The sequence below is a fragment of the Monodelphis domestica genome, chromosome 2 (assembly GCF_027887165.1).
Source record: "Monodelphis domestica isolate mMonDom1 chromosome 2, mMonDom1.pri, whole genome shotgun sequence".
In the NCBI taxonomy this organism is placed as follows: domain Eukaryota; kingdom Metazoa; phylum Chordata; class Mammalia; order Didelphimorphia; family Didelphidae; genus Monodelphis; species Monodelphis domestica.
The window spans coordinates 357,410,849-357,427,997 of NC_077228.1; the positions used below are offsets into that span (position 1 = coordinate 357,410,849).

Consider the following 17,149-nt stretch of genomic DNA (forward strand, 5'->3'; position numbering starts at 1 on the left):
TCTTCCCCATTCTAGGTTTTTGTGACCCATTCTTTTCTTCTAGTTCCCCTCCTACCTGTCTGACCATGCCTCTGTCTCCTTTGAGGATCTTCATCCATGCTGTGACTGCTGGCCATAGCTCTGTCCTAAGCCTTCCTCTCTTACCTCCTCTTTACTATTTCGCTTGATCTCATCATCTCCCTTGGATTAAATTATCATCTCTTTTGTAGATGAGTTGTCAGACTGATCTAGCCAGGAATACCATCAATCTCCCATCTCTAACTGCCTTTTTTACTCGAACTAGACATTTTGGACATATCACAAATTTAACACATCCACAACTGAAGTCATTATTCCTCCCTGCAAATCCTGCCTTTTTCCTACCCTCCTGATTATTGAAAGGTACCACTATGCTCCTGGTGAATCAGGCCCACAACCCAGGTGTCCCTCCCTACTCCTCACCCTCACCTTGCATATCCAACCAGGGGTCAATCCTATTGATCCCAACTTCATAAAATTCTCATGTATACCCCTTTACTCCTCTGGCATTGCCACGACCCTGCTATAGACTCTCATCACTGTCTCCTGCCTGGACAATCACAATAGCCTGCTGGCCGGTCTCCCTGCCATGAGTCTTTCTCCATTTGGCTGTTGAATTGCCTTCCATGGTGTAGCCTCTCATTGCTCTCCCCATACTCTATGAATGAGTGACACTGTCTTTCTTGTTGTTGCTTCACGAGACATTCCACCTCCTGCTGCACTTCTGAACGCTTGTTCCCCCAGGCTCGGAATACTCTTCCTTTCCAAGCCCTTTTAGCTTCCATGGTTTGTGCCAAGGCTCAGCTAAAATCCCACTTTCTGCAAGAAGCCATCCCCAGTTCTCCTTAATCTTAAAGCCGTTCCTCTGAAGTTACTTCCAATTTATTCTGTACATATCTTATTCCTACAAACTTGTCTCTCCCATTAGATTGCTTGAGACCTGGGGCTGTTGGTTTTGTTGTTGGCCTTCCTCTGTATTCCAAGTTCTGAGCTCAGTGCTGCAAGTGTGAAATCCCCTGCCCCTTATATCAGGATTAGATTTTAGAATAAGTAGTGATTATATTAAGTTTTGAATCAAGATAACTGCTTTAATAGATCTAATCTTGTTAGCACAGGCCCCAGTTTCAGCCCTAGCCCTTAACTTGCTCTATCATGTACCCATAGCAATCCTGGTCTTGAACTTGTGACTAGGTCTTCATTAGCGTAGAGGTTTCTGCCTGGATTAGAAGCCTGGAGATGCCCCATCACCTTTGTATACATCATCAGGCTTTTGCCCTGCTTGGGGGTCTGGAACCTCTTCCTTGTCCTGGTCACCTTAGTATACTTTATCCTTGACATCATCAGGCCTAGAAAGTAGGGTTCAGGCTCTGCCACAACCCCCTTGCCTATCAAGTGACTTCTTTCACCAATGAGAGGCATTTCCTAGTTGCCTCCACCAATGAACAGTGATTATGCATGCCTCTGTTTTAGATGGGTATAACCACTGTCTTGGATTATTCTGCACTGGTATATAAATTGTGATATTCTTGAGGTCTAAAGGAAGGCCTCTCACAGTGCTTGGGGTCTTTTGGGCTTGACTAGAAGTCTGGCTAAATTGTGAGACTGGCCATCTCACAATAAACTAACTTTATTTTTTTCTCTTTTTCTTTCTCTTTCTCCCTCCCTTCCTTTCTCGCTCCCTTTCTTTTTGCATTTGTAAATGATTCTATTTATTTATTTTGCCCAGAAAAAAAAATTATTTAATTAATTAAGAACATTTTTCAATGGTTACATGATTCGTATTCTTTCCCTTCCCTACCTCCTCCCATAGCCAACAAGGAATTCCACTGGGTTTTACATGTGTCATTGATCAAGACTTATATTCATATTATTAATATTTGTACTTCAGTGATCATTTAGTCTACATCCCCAATCATATTCCCATCTACCCATGTGATCAAGCAGTTGTTTTTCTTCTGTGTTTCTACTCCCAGAGTTCTTTCTCTGGATGTAGATAGTGTTCTTTCTCATAAGTTTCCCAGAATTGTCCTGGATCATTGCATAGCTGCTAGTAGAGAAGTCCATTACATTCAATTGTACCAGAGTGTAAACATCTCTGTGTACAATGTTCTCCTGGCTCTGCTCCTCTCACTCTGCATCAATTCCTGGAGGTTGTTCCAATTCACATGGAATTCCTCCAGTTCATTATTCCATTTAGCACAATAGTATTCCATCACCAACATATACCACAATTTGTTCAGCCATTCCCCAATTGATGGGCATCCCCATATTTTCCAATTTTTGACCACCACAAAGAGCGCAGCTATGAATATTATTGTACAACTCTTTTCCCTTATTATCTCTTTGGGGTACAAACCCAGCAGTGCTATGGCTGGATCAAAGGGCAGACAGTCTTTTAGCACCCTTTGGGCATGGTTCCAAATTGCCCTCCAAAATGGTTGGATCAATTCACAGCTCCACCAGTAATGCATTAATGTTCCAATTTTGCCAAACCCCCTCTAGCATTCATTACTTTCCTTTGCTGTCATGTTAACCAATCTTCTAAGTGTGAGGGGGTACCTTAGAGTTCCAATAAACCTATTTCTTCTTGACTCGGAGACTCTGTTTCTCCTATTTGACTTTTTGCTAAGAGAATTTTTCCCACAGAGCTTGGCACATAATGGGTACTTAACAAATGCTAGTTGATCTTCTGCAAAAGGTTTCTCCCATATGATTGGGGTTATAAACCCTAAATGATCACCCTAGTGCAAATATAAATAATATGGGAAAAGGTCTTGGCCAAAGACAAATGTAAAACCCAGTGGAATTGTGCGTCGGATATAGGAAGGGGTTGGAAGGAGGGGAGGGTAAGAACATGATTTTTGTAATCCTGGAAAAATGCTCTAAATAATCAATTAAATGAAAAAAAAAGGTTTCTCCCAATGCTTCAAGCTACTAATCTTTTCTATGCTATGAAGGATTTACTCTCTATAGCTTACATAAACTAAAAATGTCTACTCTGTCTTAGATGGACACTACTTTTGCTTTTTCTAGTAGCCTCAGTACTTATAAGTAATGGTGCTTGGCACAAAGCAAGTCCTAATGAATGATTGCTTATTGATTTATCATGTCAATCTCTACTCGACTATGTGGCAGGTTTTCGTGTTAAGTCTTTCAATTTTTTTTTTTAAGTCCATACCTTCTGACTTAGAATCAATACTATGTATTGGTTCTAAGGCAGAGAGTGGTAGTCAATGGTAGGCATTTGGAGTTAAGTGACTTGCCCAAGATGACACAGTTAAGAAGCACCTAAGGTCAGGTTTGAACCCAGGTTCTCCTGTGTTAAGGCCTGGCTCTCAAACCTGAGACACCTAGCTGCCCCCATTCAAGGCTCTTTTGAGTTAAGAATCTTGAACCTCCAAAAGAACTTAAGTTTTTGTGCTCCTTAAAAGACAAAAAAACTACTTTCCCTCAAGGTCAACATATATAAGATTTTTTAGAAGTTTTTTTTTTTAGCATTTTTGTTTAATATAAAACATCCCTGAGAAGTGAAAGCTAATTACTCATGGGTAGCTTAAGCATAAATATATTTATTTACCTGAAGATAGAGAGGAAGGCTCTTCCGAATAGCAGTCAGCATAGCTGTGGGCAGGTCTTTCTCTTGTTGTAAAACAGCATGTGGCAGAAGCAAGCAGTCTATGATACGGAACAGGAGCTTCTGTGCTTTAGAAGTGGCAAGAATCAGTGCCCATGACTTTACAAGGACCCCTACAGCAGAAGCAATGGGGGGAAAATACAGAAATGAGAAAACATGAACAATACTCACAAAGTTTGACAAACATTTGCTAATTAAGCTGTGCAAGGTCTAACCACAGCATGTATGAGGAGGGAAAAACATAATGGACAGTGAGTTAAGGCTGGTTCTAGGCTTAGATGCGTAATTTCCTAGGTATGGGTCCTTGGAGATGTTACTGGATCTCTATATAACTCAGGGTTCTCACCTTGAAAATAAGGCTTTCATTTTAGCAGAGGGGTTGGAATGTACGAGGTTAGAACAGTAAGATGTGTTTGTTTAGCTACTTTTTTGTTTGTTGTAAGAATGGGTTCAATTTAATGGAGGAAGGAAGGAAAGGGGGCATTTCTGTATTTATATATGTGTGACAAAAAAAACAAGAAGCATAGATAAGATTCATTTAACAATAATAATAAAAACTTTGTAAAATCAACAAATGAATGAAATGTGGAAAATCGACTTAGATGACTCCTAAATTCTTGTTTAGCTCTCAAATTTTGGTCCTATTTCATTATCACAGTCATATATAAACATAAACAGTCATATATAAAATCATGCCCTCTTTAAATTTGGATTCTATTTGGTAGATAACTAATAACTCCTTCTTGCATTGGAAAGAGCAGTAGACCTACTAATCCTAATCCTTCCTTTGTTATTCCCACCTGTGTGACCCTATGCACATCACAATCTCTCAAAACCTGTTTCTCTATCTGTAAAAATGAGAGTGTTGGCAAGAAAGTCTCTTTAAGTCCTAAACTGAAGATCCTAATGGGGTGTGTGTCAGGGATATGTCCTTGGTCTTATGCTAAGATTCCACTTTAAATACTTTAGTAAATATATTATAGTTTCCTTGGTGCTAAGAAACTATGCATTTGTAATCTCTGCATTTGAAGGGAAAAGAGCAATTAATCTAAATTCATGTGTTTCAAAGAATATAGCAGCAAACCAATTTTTTACGAACCCAATGTGTTTCTTAACAGAAAACCAGGACATTTCTTTAGAAAACTAATTATCAAAAGTCTGAGTTTTTTGGCTCAATAGTCTTTCAGATGGTTCATAATGGGGGTACATTTCCTAGTAAAATGTGCTAAGAAGACTGACTTACAAATTTCCTGAAAAAAGCCTTATTTCATCACATGCTATAACAAGGACTGGTTCAGACAGCATAGGTGAAAACCTGCTGAACAAAGGCTAATTATTTCCTCATCTAAGAAAAAAAAGAGGGGAAAAAAAAGGCTATGTCCAAAACAGAAAGATGTAGATAGCTTACTGTGTATTTGTATGTTTATTTATATGTATTATACACATATAATAAATCCATATATACTTATGTTCTGAAACTGAAAAAAAAGGCAACAAATAGGCCTGCAGAAGAAGTTATTGATGTGTAAAAGTCAACCCATAATCACCTCTATGAACAACAAACAACATTAATCTTCTTGTGTAAAAGAAAATACAATGATCAATCATAAAGAAACTCAATGTTCACTTAGCAATATTTTAAATAATGCTGCCTCACTCCCCATTTTTTCTACCTATTGGAAAAAAGCATTTATAGGACCTCATATTAATACACTCTTAAAAGGGTATTGCCATTATTCCTGACATTCACAATGACTCATTCTACTCTCATTTGTCACACCTAGATCATTTGGGATGGATAGGTACCTTCTACATGCATACATATTTCGTCCAAACTGGAAATTTCATCAGCTGTAAGGTTAAAGTACTTTATTGGGAACCATCTGTTTTACAGGTTCATAGGACAGAGAGAAGATACATCAATTTTACTGCTACACTTTTTAACGTTTTACTGAAAGGAAAACATTTCTTTGAAATAGTAGAGAGGTAAAATTTCCAGGAATTCTAAAGTCACTGGAGATTTTTAAAAGGGAAACTGGGGGAAAAGGTTGTTAGAAATGTAAACGCATGCCATGTTTTTCTTGTCTTTTAAGTATTTTATAGGTCTAAAGTTACTTTGTTATAAATTAAGAGCATACAGATACATTGTTTTGAACTTGTTTACTCCAATAATCATGGAAATTGGCATATCTAACACTTAATCATTTATGAAGTATGCAGCATAAATAAGGCATTTGGAATATAAAGGCAAAAAACAACATAATCCTTGTCCTCAAGGGCCTTACATTCTATTAGTGGTTATAAAACCAGATTAGGCAACAAAATAATCTGAGGAAGAATGAATAACTGAGAGGATAAGGAAGATGTAGTCTCTGAACTGAATTTTGAAGAAAGCTAAAGATTTCAAGAAAAAAACTCAGGAAGACTTTGCTTCCAGGCATATGGGGACATATATGGAACTAGGAGAAAGAACAGTGAGTCCAAAAGGTAGAAGTCCTTTTTTTTTTAAGTCAAATAACTCCATTAGCATTGGAGTTTAATTATGTGAAGAAGAGTTAAAAAAAAAAAGCATAGAAATTAGTTAAGAGGCAAATTCTTGGGAGTTTAAAATTCTATGCTGAGGAGCTTATATTTTGAAAATAAACTATAATTATAAAAACTATATGGTATGTTCTAGTAAATGTTTAATAACTGGTTCTCCAGAAGAAAAAAAATACAAAAGAACTCTGTTAAATTAAATCTGTACTATTAACCTTTTTCCTCTATCATTTTCTTAAGTCTAGACCCTTAACAATACAAGTTAACCCTTTACTTATCAAGTCTGATTAGTTTGTGAGTTGCATCATTGCAGGGATGCACCCAACTATATGAGATTACAAATCCATTGAAAAAATAGGTGTATGTTAAATGCAGAAAAACTTAAAAATTCTCACTATTAATAAATAAGGTTATTTTCTCCTAGCTGATTTTGTAGATCTTCTGCGATTACTGGCCCAGAGGTAATAACTTTCAGTTTCAAAACTTTTAAACTTGTCTTTATGTTTTCTTAGTCTACACTTTTTGAATAAGTGGGGGTAATAAACTCATTTCTAACTTTTAATGAAAAAAATATGTATATGATTTCTGGGCTACTGACTATCACTGTCAGGTTTCTGAAAACTAGGTTAGATCAGAACACTGACTCATACTAAGCCTGACTTTGGAGGACATTATGTGACTATATCTTCTTGACACAAGTAGTAATACTAATTATAGATAGGAATTCTATGGTGCCCATTATGTGCCAGTGTCCTGACACTTACAACAACCCTGAAAGATAAGTGCTATTGTGTCCATTTTAAAGATGGGGAAACTGAGGTAGGCAAAAGTTAAGCAACTTGCCCAAGGTCACACAATTATTAATATCTGTGGTTGGAGTTGACTATAGATCTTTCAGACTCCAGACCTAGCACTCTATCCACTATATCACCTAGCTGCCACAAGTGGTATTCTAAAGATGTGGAACGAGTTATGTCTTGTCAGAATGGGCGATAGCTTGGCTTGTTTTGCTTAACTTTGTTAACAAAGAGGGATGAATGGGCGCTGGGGAGTTATAGAGAAGTGATGGTTCTGGTGATGATAGAAAATTATAAAATATTAAAAAGTAAAAAATCATCAAAATTAACTGAGCAAGGCTCTTCTTTTCTTATGAAAATGACAATGCCCCCTGCAGGCAGAAATATATCTTTCTCTGGTCCTTAAGAATTTTAATATGTTGCTTCCTCACTGGAGAACTTCAGACTACAAAGATTTACACTGAAATCTTACTATTGAATAGTTTTTAGAAATCTTCTTTGGTGAGTAAAAAGCCAGAAAGCAAGATATGAGAAGCTTCACTTGAATATTTTATTTATAATATTACAAAAATAAATCATATGGCCAAATCTTTTAATTTTTTGAAACAAGAAGAAAAAAAACTTCCTCTCAAAAAATATCTCTACTGAATATTTCCTTCTTGTACCTTTTGTCTTAGAATTGATATTAAGTTTCAGTTCCAAGGCAGAAAAGCAGTAAGAGCTAGAAAATTGGGGGTAAGTGACTTGCCTAGAGGCATACATGTAAGAAATGTCTGAGGCCAGATCTGAACTCAGGACCTCTCATCTCCAGGTCTCTCTACTCCACTAAATCAACTTAAAAACCAAAACTATTCCAAACCTAGTAAACAACTGTTGGCCAATTCAGTATAGAGTCCAAGTTCTTCAGTAGAACCCATATAATGTTAAAATATTTAGAAGATGTGCTCCAGAGCTCCTGGTAGAATCATTAGCAATTAAACTACAAGCAGTTATTTGATACCTACTTTGTGATGGTCACAAAAGACAAAAAGACAGAAATGAAATCATATTTGCCTTCAAGAGGCTTATCAGTAGGGGGCAACTGGGAAGCTCAGTGGATTGAGAGCCAGGCCTAGAGATAAGAGGTCCTAGGTTCAAATCTGGCCTCAGATACTTCCTAGCTGTGTGACCCTAGACAAGTCACTTGACCACCATTGCCTAGCCCTTACCACTCTTCTGCCTTGGAGCAGTATTAACACAGCATTAACTCCAAGACGGAAGGTAAGGGTTTAAAAAAAAAAGAGGCTTATCAGTGAAAATTGTATATTAATAAGTACATGCAAAACAAATATGAAATCATTAGGAGGTAGAAGAAGATCTGTATCAAAGGTGTACAAGGGGACCTAATCATGACAGTCACAGACCACCGAAATATACTACTAGGAATTTTTCCCCTACTGCTCTTAAAGTTAGTATGGATTTTTGGAAGCTGACCAGTAAATTCATTCCTTCATTCTTTGATGGCAAAGTAAGGGACCTTCCTATAAAACCAGAATTTTGAGTTACTAACAAGAGAATGATGCCAAGAACTCTTGGTCAATACATACCCATTATCTTGTATGTCAGCTGTAGACCTGCATTGGAACTTTTTTTCCCCAAATAAGGTTTAACATATTTTAATACCTCTCCAAGGTATTCTAATGCCTTTGTGACCATGGCAGACTTCTCAGGAAGTGTTTGTAAGCTACTATATGTTATACCAACAGTCTGAAAAATAAAGGAGAAATAAATAAGATTGATTCTTCCATGTTTAACAAGTAGGGCTGAACTCCAGCTCCATTTACTTAAACCTGAATCTCTAAATTTCCATTAAAATGTCATTGCAATTTACATACAGATCAAAGGAAGGATTAAAAAGACTCAATTCTTACAATAAAAATGATTTTTAAACAAGAGGTCCAAAATCAGTTCTATAATTGTTATGTGCAGCTAGCTGGCGCAGTGGAATCATGGCTGGAACTGGATGGATCAGGAAGGCTTGAGTTTAAATCTGGCTTCAGACACTTACTAATTGGGTGGCCCTGGGCAAGTCACTTAATTCTATTTGCCTCAATTTGCTCATCTGTAAAATGAGCTTGAGAAGGAAATGGCAAAACATTTCAGTATATTTGTCTAGAAAAGCCTAAAAGAAGTCATAAAGAGTCAGACACAATGGAAAGAACTAAACAACAACAACAAACAATAGATTAAGCCCAAGGGGGCTGTGGCAAGAACTATAATCTATATTCAACTGGGAGAGAGTCAAAAAAATGCCACAGTACAGTCACCTACAGTTTTTACTTCTATGATACACCTAACAAGGGGTCAATTAGACTTTTCTTAAAGATCTCTCATCAAAAGGACCTCACCACCTCTGCCATGGAAACGTATTTCACTTTTTGATAGCTCTAATAATTTAGGAAATATTTCCTTGATCATAAACCCTAATCTGCCTTTCTGAAATTTTTAAGCCTTCTAATTCTGCCCTTGACAGCCAGGCAAAACAAATTACTTCCACTGCCAAATGATAGTTCTTCCAATATTTGAAGATAACAAAGATAGCACTCATGGCCCACTTCTTGATGCTAATCATCCCCTGTTCTTTTAAGCAACCTTCCTATGGCAAGATCTCAAGCTTCCACCATCTTCGTTGCTCTATACTAGTTGGCTCATAAATGTCCTCAACTAAAAGGCAGGACCCCAAAGTAGGCAAAATGTTTCAGATTTTGACTATATAGCAGACAGTATAGCAGTACTAAAACTACCTAATCTTATATTCACTGAAGCTCTTTTTAAAAATTTTAATTTTAGTTTTAAAATCCTTACCTTCCATCTTGGAGTCAATACTGTGTATTGGCTCCAAGGCAGAAGAGTGGTGAGGGCTAGGCAATGGAGGTAAAGTGACTTGCCGAGGGTCACACAGCTGAGAAGTGTCTGAGGTCAGATTTGAACCTTGGACCTCCCTTCTCTAGGCCTGTCTCTCAATCCACTGAGCCACCCAGCTGCCCCCTGAAGCTCTTAATGAAGCCAAGATTAGCATTAGCCATTTTTGCTTCCGTGTCATACTGCTGACTCATCTAAGGCCATTAAAACTCTCAGGCCTCTTTTCAGACCAACAACTATCTAGCCATACCTCCTTTGTCATAAACTTGAAATTTATTTCTTACATTTTTACTTTTTAAAACTTAGATTCAGTGTAACTTTCTCTCCCATGAAGAATTTTTTGCATCTTTCCTATTATATGTCAATTATATCTTCTAGTTTGAGGCTAACTACAAATCCACTAGGCATTACAACCAACTATGAATGACCAAACATATAAGCTTAAGGGGGTTATTTTGCATGAAAAGCTATTGATATAGCATGTAAGTAGGGAATTTAAAGTTTAAAAGCATGAGGTTTTGAAAGGAAATATTTATTTTGGAAAAGAGATAAAGCCATAGACTGAATTCAAAGGTCAGACATAACTCCCATCCCCAAGCAAATTAATTTGTCATAAAATGTTTTGTTACAGCAGTATTTGTACTTTGAGGCTTACTTTAAGTCTCTGAAAACCCTATAATTAACATAAATCACCAACTTATAAGACACAACTGTTTTGGGTCCTATGCAAGCCACTAATATGCCAAAAAGTCTTGTTTTAAGGCAACTCTAATCCACAAAACAGCCCCATTACATGGATTGTGAGGTCTGTATTAAGCAAAGGCACTAATTTATCACTGCAATGGTTTAATATTTTCCATTGAATATTTTTAAAGGTTTACTATATTCATGCATGAAACTTTTAAATCTTAAGTCCAAATTTTTTCCTATAATAATTATCTTCAATACTGCAATAGAAATCAGTGGAAAACACAAGGCAAGATTTAGAGAAATTCAATTCACAGGCAACTTTTCAAGAACATGTCATGTTTTCTTGCATATCACTTTAACTGAGATATATAATTATGCTGATAAATGCACAGTACCTCAAGGAATAGGACAAGTGCTTTTGGAGGGTCTTGTGTGATGGCTAAATGTTCAACTTGAGCCTTTGAGAGAATATTCTTTACTTCTGGAAGCTGAAATAGCAACCTTGTCAGTTCAGCCAACTGTTCCATGTACTCTTTTTCTGTTTAAAAAGACAATATAGCAGGAAATGTACTATACTTCATTCATGAAGCTGTCTTTCTTTTTAAATTCAAATTTCCACAAAATTCAAAGACTCTGAATTAAGTTTCTTTCACTAAGCAAAGGCTTTATTCAAAGAAGTCATGTTCTTGTGAAACATTCTAGCACAAAAATTTATTCATGTAAAGCCAACTAGTGTAATAAGTTATCAAAGTAAATTTGGAGCATTTTTTTTTTCAGTCTGGCCTTCCTGCAATTTACAAAATGGGCATAAACAATAGCTTCAGGAGAAGATATGTCCTATAGACAACTAGACTGTATGTAAGAGATAAAAAAAAAACAGTACAAGTATCACTCAGTGAATAATGGAAAAGTAGAAGAAAGGCAAAATATCTAATATAAAATGGGAAAGAATTATTCATAATTGGGTATTTTTCTTTTTAGGGAGTTCACAGTGTGATGTCTAGTTATTTACTTCAGGTTTTCACTTTTTTTTCTGATCAGTTTCTTCAGGGAGAAAAAAAAGCTTGTCTCCTCAGGAGCAAGTTTTTGTTCTTTGCTTCCAAGGAAACAAGCTCTTTTATCTTTGTATGAGAGAAATTTGTCATGTATGGTGCAGGCAAAACATCAAGAAAAAGAACAGACAGCAAAGGGGAATATAATTCTGTTTATATTCATACCTAATTACGAATCGATTTCTATATCTTTTATATTAGTTGATGCAATTAGCTGGGAAATTTCAACATATTCAACAATACAGAATTGTGTCCCCCTAAAACACTTACCAACAGTTTGTTCAGCATCTATACCAACCAAAATGCCATTAGGCTCAGAGAGGTCTTTCATATGCATTTGCAAGACACAGCGGATCCATGAACGTACAGTCAGGGCTTGGAAAGATGTACAGCCTGAATGGGAAAGTGTCTCAGATAGAGTCCTAATGAAAAAGGTTGTAATTAGATAAACAAATACACACACACACACACACACACACACACACACACACACACACACACACACACACACCAGCAAAGAAAATACACTCCATTAGACTCTGGTATTAATAAAGCAAAATATATTTATCCTGTTAATTCATAATGTTTTGGATGCCTCATAGAGTTTATACAGTAATTTGTTAAGTTCCTATAAAGCACCTACTATGTACAAGGCACATTAACATAGAAATCACAAAACAGCATTTAGAGAAGGGCACTATAGATATCTACAAACTGACATTTTACTCAAATATAAAAATTGTCCTTTTGCATAAAATGCCACACTATTTTTGAAAGATCCCTCTCCTTCTCAGTTCATGTGTTTAGAGGTTATGCTGCAAGAAAGATAAGGGGGAAATGAAACTACAAAAGAAAGGAAGGGTTTATAAAACTGAATGCATTGTATTAAGAAAATTGTGAGGAAGGAAGATCTATGAGATTACAGTCATAGAATGTGAAAGTCAGGTGTGGTCTGAAAGGAAATCTATAATCTGGCCCAATTTCTTCCTTTAACAAGTTAGGGAAATGAGGACAAGAAATGAATTTGCCCAAAGATGTATATATGCCCAATATAATATAACTTTGTAATAACTGGCATAGTGGGACGTGAACATAGAACTCTTGACTTCCAATCCAGAATGTATCCTATATCATACCACTTAAGAAGGAAAGAGATACTCAATATTAAGTGAGTAGAAAAGTAAGGAAGGTAGAAGAGATACATTGAAGTAAACAATCAGCATCATTTAATACTTACACAATTTCCATTTTTCACTACATTTTATTCTGATAATTTTAAGTCACAAAGAGTATGAAATTATTTCAGCATTAAAATGCCCAATAAGCTGCCCTGAACTCTGGGTGGATGAGAGGCTGGGCAGCCATATTCATGGAAGAAGAACAATAAATTGCGTTACCTAGGACATCTATCCATTGATAGGCAAGCAGTAATCTGCCCAACCTGTTTTTGAAGAAAATCCAATCCTGTTTGTAAATCATTACAGTAATAAACTTCCTAAGACTATTGTTTTATTGAAATCTATTCCCGGGGTGGTCGAGTCTAGATGAACAAGGCAGATAGTAATTTCACTGGAGTATCTAATACTTTTGACCCAATTTTACCTGATATTTTAGAAGATTATACTTCATTCTTTTTGCTTATCAAGCTCCTTCATGTCTTACTTTCCCAATAACTCAAAAAGAAAACCCAGAGAAACATAGAGTGCCACTCGGTGTAAGAACCAATGGGTAATATGAAGGTTAAAAGATCTTGTCCTTTCAAACAATGAGCGAGGGAGAGGCAGTCTGGAGTCTTTTAGCTCTGTCTGGGCCTCGCTCTCTGTGCTCACAAGAAGGAAAGCAAATAGAAGAGGGAATTGTCTGGAGAAGGCAAGGTTATGAGTTTTTAGCCGCCACACAGGTTAATCAAAGTTAAAATAGAGAACGCCACAAAATGTTAGACAAACAGAAAGCTGATATTTTCATCTACTCCACATGGTATATTTGGTACAAAATTCCTAAACAAAATGTAACCCTCTGCTAGGTGTTAGGGAGGACACCAAGTTTAGCTAGGACAAAGGATGAACTTCCATAGTTTTTATAGTCTCATGGGGAGATAAAACACAAAGATAATGAAAGTACAGTATATTATATGATCAGTGCATTAGAAAACTGCAAAACAAAGTGCTAATTCCTTTCATGGGATATAAGAGTAAAAAACCTTATTTTATGCCTTTATGGAAAATATAGAGGAAAAATATTGTAAGCTATAATCACAAGAATGTATATTTCTGCTAAAAACTAGAATTAACATGTAAATGAAGAAAACAGAAATCTGAACTGAAATCAATATCTCACTACCATGTAGCTTAACTGAGAAGTTAATGTTGAAATGGCTAGAGCTTCCCTCCGTGTCAGAAAGTCCTGAGTTCAAATCCTACCTCTAACTCATACTGGCTGTGTGACCCTGGACTATTAATTGGCAGAATATAAGTGTTTAATAAATGCATAGTGATTGACAACCTCTCAAGGCAATTCTCTAAGACTCCATACTGCAGAATGGTGGTTGATTTCCATTGGCAGAGTTTGGTTTCTAATTGGGAGCCCCCTGGTAAATGAGATGACTCTCATCAGAGAGGCTCGGCTCACCCACTGCACTCCAACCTAAGAGCCTAAATATCAGAAAAAACTGTTTATAGAACTTTAGAGTGTACGCTGAAAGTGAAACATTGTGGAACTAAAGTAATGGACTTTATTATTGTAGGAATTCAATAATCTAGGACATTACTAGAGGACTTCTGAGAAAATATGCTATCCACATTGAGAGAAAGAACTGTGGGAGTAAATGCAAAAGAAAAACTTATCACTTGTTTACATGGGTATATCATTTAGGGTTTCAGCTCTATAGTAAAAATGAATAATGTAGAAATAGATGTCAAGTAACAACATTTGTACCACCCAGTGGAATTGCTTGTCGGCTCTGGGAGGGGGGAAAGGGAAAAAAAGAAGGAAAAAAATGAATCATGTAAACATGGAAAAATGTTTTTAAAAATAAAATTTAAATTAAAAAAAAGAATTTTAGAGTGAAGTGGACCTTAATTGAATAACGTTCTCATTTTGCAGCTAAAGCAAACTGAGATCCAAAACAGAGAAGTAAATTCTTGAGGGTCTCAGAGTAAATCATTTTGAGATTATTTCTAATTCTTAAATTTTATTTTTAGGGTAGTAACAATTGGCATGAAATTTGAAGCACCTAACCCAAATATTAAGAGCCTTTGGGTTTCATAGTCTTATGAAAATCAACTTTGTAATATGTGAAATATATAATAAGTCAGTGTGGAAATAACCAATTAATTTTGGTTGTTGTTCAGGCATTTCAGTCATGTTCAACTCTTCATGAACCCATTTAGGGTGTTCTTGGCAGAGATACTGAAGCACTTTGCCATTTCCTTCTCTTGCTCTTTTTACAGATGAGGAAACTGAGACATGCAGGGCTAAGCCCAGGGTCACCCAGCCAGTATCTGAGGATGGATTTGAGCTCACAAAAAGGAGTCATCCTGATTCCAGGCTCAGGGCTCTATTGGGCCTTCTAGAAAACCCAGTCTGCTGGATCTGAGCTAAGAACAAAATAGGCCCCAGAAAACTTTAAAAGTAATTTTTATAAACTTTCAAAATCATGCTATAAAATAAATATATTTCTATCTTTCTTTAAGTTATTAATGTCATAATGATAATGTGAGTAGGAACAGAAAACCTGAAAAAGTCCAGTGCAGAAGGCTGCATGTTTCAAACTAGTTTTGGAAACAAATTAGGTGCTGGATTCAAATCTTAGATATTATATATATACATATATATAATATGATTATCAAGCTAATCAATTCACCTCTCTGGCTTAAGTTCCTCATCTAAAAAAATAAGGAAGCTGAACTCTTGCTGTCTTCTAAGGTCTCTCTCATCTCTAGATCTAGAAGAATTAGATGATTACAGGAATGAAAGATTTTCTTTTTAAATTCACACTTTATGTTGGTGGAGCTACAAACTGCTATAACCATTCTGGAAAGCAGTTTGAAATTATGCTAAGAAAATGAATCAAATGTCCATTTCCCCCAAGCCACTTGGCTAGGAAAATTGGTATGTAAAAGTAAGTAAAAGTAGTAAAAGAAGAATAGAGACAGAAAGAAAGCCTCAACATACACTAAAGTATTTATGGCAGCAACTTTTTTTTTTTTAATAATAGCAAAGAGCTGGGGGGTTGGGGGAAGGGTGGGAGAGTAGATATTCAATGATTGGGTTATGGCTATCTGAATTCTGCCATATCAATATAATGGACTAATACTGCACCATGAGAAATGATGAACATGAAGAACACAGAAATTGAAGGAGGCTTATGTAAACTGAGACAAAATGAAGTCTGCAAAGCTAGCAACGGGGACATAGACAAGGACTACAACAATTTAGCACTATAACTGGAAAGAACCATCTAAAAAATCCCCTGAACTCCAAAATGAATGCTTGTATATTTATGAGAAAGGCATAAGGAAATGTATCTTCTTCCTTTGCAAAGGTAGGGGATAATGAATGCATAAATATATACATAGTCTCCCTCTCTCTCTTCCCCCCTCTCCATTTATCCATCTCTCCATTTGTCTATCTATTTATATACCTAGAGACAGATACTGGCTGTAATATACATATATAATATAAATATATCTAAATAATACATATTTGTATGTAATTATAGTTAATGTTTATATATAAATGTAATATATACATTCTTCCATATGGAAATGAAGGTGATGTAAAAACAAAAGATAGCAATATTTTTATCCCTACCCTAAGTAAAAAGTACTTACTTGTTTTGTATAAGGTGACTTAAATATCTAGATACAAGCTGGGGCCAAATCATATCGTCCCACCCAAATAACTGCATCATTGATATTACTGGCTGAGGCTGAAGGTCTGAGGGGGCCGTTCTGGGCATGTCCAAAGCCAAACAAGTAAAACCTAGATTTAAAATGGAGAAAAATTCTTGATGCTATTAAAAAAAATGTTTACTTCCTCTTGTATTAAAAGTTACAATGACAATGATAAGTGTAATTAAAAAAAAATACCACATAATAGAAGAAAATATTATTATCCTATAGTGGTTCTAATCTAATGGCAGACTTTTAGTTGAGTGTTTCAGTGTCACTTGCATCTTTTCCATTATGTCCAGAATATCAACCATTCAAGGATAATGCTTATCAGCTCACTCAGGAACTGATAGTGATTCCCTCAGATCCAAATTATTCAGTCAAACCTTTTACAATGGACCATCCTCTTTCACAAATGTCATTTCTCTTGATTCACTAACTGGCTCCCCTAAAACTGTTTGGGATATCTTCTTGCTGATAAATTATCAACATCAAACTCATCTGATTCAGCAATTACTATTCTGTAATGGGCCTTATCCTACTGAATACCTCTTCGCCTTGTTTTGCCCTGGGCTTAGTTTATACTAATTAATTTGTATGTAATGTTATATTCCCTTTAAATGCTTT

At 36.0% G+C, this 17,149-nt stretch overlaps 1 protein-coding gene across 2 annotated transcripts in view; it reads right to left on the bottom strand.

The window, feature by feature from the left end:
- Positions 1-17,149, bottom strand: part of MMS22L (MMS22 like, DNA repair protein) — a 154,354-nt gene that overhangs the window by 23,924 nt on the left and 113,281 nt on the right. For both annotated transcript variants that reach the window (XM_001377373.4, XM_007484352.3), the window contains 5 exons: positions 16,463-16,613; positions 11,901-12,052; positions 10,974-11,116; positions 8,574-8,733; positions 3,596-3,765 (listed from right to left, as the gene is read on the bottom strand). In XM_001377373.4, the coding sequence (XP_001377410.2) occupies positions 3,596-3,765; positions 8,574-8,733; positions 10,974-11,116; positions 11,901-12,052; positions 16,463-16,613 (776 nt within the window). The remainder of the gene's footprint in view (positions 1-3,595; positions 3,766-8,573; positions 8,734-10,973; positions 11,117-11,900; positions 12,053-16,462; positions 16,614-17,149) is intronic.